This window comes from Aphis gossypii, chromosome X (assembly GCF_020184175.1).
Source record: "Aphis gossypii isolate Hap1 chromosome X, ASM2018417v2, whole genome shotgun sequence".
Lineage (NCBI taxonomy): Eukaryota > Metazoa > Arthropoda > Insecta > Hemiptera > Aphididae > Aphis > Aphis gossypii.
In genome coordinates, this window is record NC_065533.1 from 58,597,725 (window position 1) to 58,602,356 (window position 4,632).

Below are 4,632 nucleotides of genomic sequence, written 5' to 3' on the forward strand. Positions count from 1 at the left end.
AAAATTGCAACGACAGGCCGCAAAGTGGCACAGGTCGCTGGACAACTCAACTGGTCAAGTGTCTTGTCCGCCATGGACGTGCGTTATCGGCGACAATATACTAAGAGGCGGAGGGGACGATACGGCCGGTTCAAAAACATATTGATTGGACTTTGGTCTCGGTGCGCGAACAGCAACTATCTGTATAGTTTGGCCAACCGACACAAATGCGGCCATTCACTTAATGCAATCAAAGTAAATTATTCATGCACTGAGCCGAGGTGTAAAGTATGAGTGATATTTTTTGTATTTTCGAGGACTGTTGTATTAGACTTTAATGAGTTTTAATCAAAATAAGAGATGGTAGTACGCAAGAGTCAAGTTAAGAAAATAACCATAGATAATAAGTAAAACAGTGAAATTCGATAAACAAATTAAATTAAGTAATACTTAATTAGGAGTCCATTGAGGACAAACATTGTGACACGAGATTTATATATATTAAGATTATATAAAATATTCGTTTAATAATTTGTATACTTTTCTATCATAATAATATTTAATAAAATAATACACCAAATATTATACTATAAGTATAAAATATACATTTGAAGTATCTATAAGTGATTAATCATAATAAAAATAACATAAAATAAAATAGATGTCATTTGTATATCATTTTAAAAAATGTTAAAAGTGGTAAAAAATTTCAAATAATTGAAATAAATAAAAATAATTATCATAATAAAGGCATTGTTTTCTGATGTTGTGAAGGCTAACTATAAGAAATATTAGAATACTATTGGAAAATCTAATACGTTTATCTCATGCATAGTATTCACTATTTTTATTTTGTGTATTTACTAATAACATTTTATTAATTATATAAAGTAATTGAGACTTTAAGTTAATTTCCATATAAAAATGGTTTTGTCATGTTCGGCCTTTGGATGTACAAAGAGTTGGAACAAGGAAAGTAAATTAAAATCTATTCAATTCCATAGGTGAATAATAATTATAATATAATTATTATATTTTTAATTTAATGTAGGTAGTCTTGATAAATATTTTTTAATTTTTAATTTAAAATCATGCTGTTTATTGCAATTTATAGATTCTATAACTGTTGTAATAAAATATAAATTAGTATCCAATTAAAACCCTAATTTTAATATTTAGATTCCCACTCAAAAAACCTGAGTTATTACAAAAATAAATAAAAATGTTCAGAGTTTTTATATTAATTTTTTGTAAATACAAGTTTGAAGTACACATAAAAACAAAAATTTTGATACCAAAGTTAACGTAATATGACCATTTATCCCAGAGTTGTGTCAAGTTAAAATGTGTAGTCTCTCAATGTTATTGGTATGGCAGTTCAATTTCTTGCCATACAGGAGTGGGGGTAACGAAAAATACGTCGGCCCGTTTTTCGTAAACTCCAGCGCTCCAGTATATTCTTATCTATCTCAGTGCCCGAGAGCTGATCGGACTGTCGGACGTCATTCGAGTTCATTTGTGTTACGTCCGCCGACGCTGTTTGTTGTAGCTCGTCCATCGACACGCGTCCTCAAAATCAAAACCATCCCATCATCGTTCCCGTGTGTTGTTCCTGGCAGCCGATCGTTTGAACAGTAATTTTTAATTATCAACAATACATAATTGTCGTTCGATATTACGTATTTATTTATATTTAACAGTAATCGTTTGTTTTTTTTTGCGTTTTCAAATACTTATGCATTTTATTCTTATTTTTGTCGTATAACGTGGTCTGCCCCCATCATCCTTCGCGCGCCCCTACCACTTCTATTCCGATTTTAAAGCCACCGGTGACGGACGATCAAAAAAATGGCAGATGTTATCAGCGTTCCCGCTAAAAATGGTAATGATATAAAACGATTTCTAACCTAACGATTAATATGTCGTGTACCTTATGTAATTTGTACATTACGACTATTAGTTATGACTAACTAAAATTGCCATTTAAGTATATTATTGTCAACATTATTTTATCAACTTGTGTTAGATTAGGTTAGGGTATTATTGTAATATCTTATTTATTTATTATTGTTTAGTTAGTTAAACTGAAATATGACGTACGATTGAGTTAAACTATATAGGGTAAAGTTATTGATTTTGAATTTTATTAATCATTTTTGTAATAGTTTTAATAATTTTTAATTCATTTGTTAAAATTATATCGTATAAAGAAAGGTAATTGCAATTATATGATAATAAAAGTTATTATGCAATAAATATATTAGGTATATTAGTTATATAAATGACAAATTCATATTGGTCGAGACTTTGAGAAGGTAGTCGAGGTAATGGGATTGACACTTGTGGTAGTCGGGATAACCGAAAAGTACAGAATATTTTTAATATTTGACTTGTTAAATGAAAGCAACATGTAACCAAGTAGATTAATGCATATTATTTTGATTACCTATCAACTTTAATTGCTTATTTTTTAATCACGGCTTACCAATCTTGGCATATTTAATTCTTATTGTACAGTGTACACTCATAAGTTATAAATTTTACAGTAAATAAGTCTATTTTCTTTAACTTTCTCTCTGAGTGTCTTAAATTTTAGGTAGGTAGAAATTGTATTAGAAATTGTATTATGGTATCTTTTGTATCTATATTATAAATGATCGATGTTTTATGTAGATTTTATATTAAAATTATTAGTAACATGTTACCTACAAGTTTTTACTACAATTGTTATCAACACCTATAGACTATAATATGGTTAATCATGTTAATGAATTTTAATATAATTTATGTACATTTACTTAGATTCTTATTTTTTTTATAAAATATTTTAATATTTATTTTTCTTTACTTAATTATGAATGTTATTTTGTGCAATATAGGTTTATTTCACTGGAAAGCAATTGCAGAATACTATATACCAGTCATTATTCGTATAATTAATGGTGAAGAATTGAAGTTTGTATCTGTACGGATGGCTGAAACTCAACTGCTCAGCAAGTACATACAAAATTTACACGAAGATGTTTTTAATTGTACATCGGTGAAAAGTCACTTTATCACTGATTTAGAAGAAAATCTATTAAATGAGATTAACATAATACATGCTGATAGTATCTATGGAAAAGATACATTCTATGCTAGCAAAGATTATATTGTCCGTTTAGAAGATGTCCTCGAGTTGTATACATTTTTAGAAGTATGTTACAACAAAATGCAGAACAAAATTACTGCTGGTCGCAGAGAAAAATGTGGTTTTATTAATATCGATTCCGAAGCTGTTGTACCATACTGCCTTGCAGATGGCCATCAATACATACCAATTTTTTATTTTGAAGGGGCTACGGAACACCTAAATAATGGTGCTGTAGAACTTAAGGAGTGGAACTTTGCCTATCTTAAGTTCTGTTATAGAGTTCAGGGTATAAAAAATGAGCTGTATACTAGTGAATCATGCACAGTGACTACTCTCGATGTTATCAAAAATTATTTTACACCAGAAACGAGTTTTGAGGAATATTGGCCGGCTAAAGTGATTGAAACAAATCTCCTGATAAATCGAAAATCAACCGATGTTTATCCATCAGGTGTCTGGATCAAAGCCCCCCTTGAAGTACCTGCAACCGAAAGTACTATTCCACACTCATTGACAGCTTCAGCACCAGTTATGCCACAGAGTATGCCAGTGGTAACGAATACCTTTCAAAATGAATGACCATCAAACCAAACGGTATTTATTATGTTCTTAGTTTATTAAATATATTAAATTGCTTTTGTAGTTAATAATAATAATAATAAAAAAAAAAAAAAACTATTGCTTTTGTTTTTTAAAATTTATTCAAATACACCAATGCTAAATTTTTTTTATTATTACCTTACAATTAATAAACAATGGGTCTATAAATAAATAGGTACATTAACTATACATTTTGTAGTTTTGTAGCTAACAAAGTAATACTATAATATGATATATAAATGGGAAAAACGATTTAAATGCTTTAATTTTTACTCGCAGTCAGAAGATAACGGGAACGCGTTGCCACAACCAAAAAATGTGTTGTCCAAGCAAGACTAACAATGCCAATCTGCGGCTCGACCGTCCAAGAGACGTTTAGGAATGGACCGGGCACGGCGGTAGTGTGATTTCCACCCCCGCCGCCAGTACTGGTTGGTACTCGCCGACCGCAGCTGACAGTAACGATCTATTATTTAATTAATTTTGTTCTAATTTGTAATAAAAAAGTTAAATCTCCGTATGTAGTTTTTTATTATTGCAAAGTATGTACTTAACTAGTATATATAGTAAAATATTTTATCACACATTTGGGAGAAAAGTTAATTTTCAATAATAACATGTGTACGGGCCGGGAGCATATTATAGTGATAATAAAATAATAATAATACGCGCGCCCGGTCACCAAAATACTTCGTGCGCTGCACACACACACCGATCGACTTGTGTATCTGTGTGTATACACTATACAGATACAGGTATAGCACTCAACAGGAAGTGGCAAGGTTCGCCGAACAAGACCTGTGAGTGCTAGTATGTGATGGTGTGTGTAGATGTGTATACGTGTGGGTGTGTGCTTCAAACTAACGGATAGGTAACTCTAAATAATAAATAGTAACTCAATTTGGTGATAGAGAATAAAA

The 4,632-nt window shown here is 30.6% G+C and overlaps 2 protein-coding genes across 3 annotated transcripts in view; both read left to right on the forward strand.

Moving 5' to 3' along the window:
• Positions 1 to 145, forward strand: part of LOC126552558 (uncharacterized) — a 1,581-nt gene extending 1,436 nt beyond the window's left edge. Inside the window, exon 3 of the mRNA XM_050207276.1 lies at positions 17 to 145. Coding sequence (XP_050063233.1) covers positions 17 to 145 — 129 coding nt within the window. The remainder of the gene's footprint in view (positions 1 to 16) is intronic.
• A 1,298-nt stretch (positions 146 to 1,443) lies between these two features.
• LOC126551863 (uncharacterized) lies at positions 1,444 to 4,232 on the forward strand. 2 transcript variants are annotated; one of them, XM_050206201.1, is made up of 4 exons: positions 1,444 to 1,861; positions 2,859 to 3,398; positions 3,477 to 3,706; positions 3,992 to 4,232. In XM_050206201.1, exons 1-3 carry the CDS (start codon positions 1,828 to 1,830, stop codon positions 3,689 to 3,691), a joined length of 789 nt encoding a protein of 262 aa, XP_050062158.1. In that variant the 5' UTR covers positions 1,444 to 1,827; the 3' UTR covers positions 3,692 to 3,706; positions 3,992 to 4,232. The 2 variants fall into 2 exon arrangements, with proteins under 2 accessions (XP_050062158.1, XP_050062157.1); XM_050206200.1 differs by having other exon boundaries at positions 1,446 to 1,861; positions 2,859 to 3,706.
• The last annotated feature ends 400 nt before the right edge of the window (positions 4,233 to 4,632 follow it).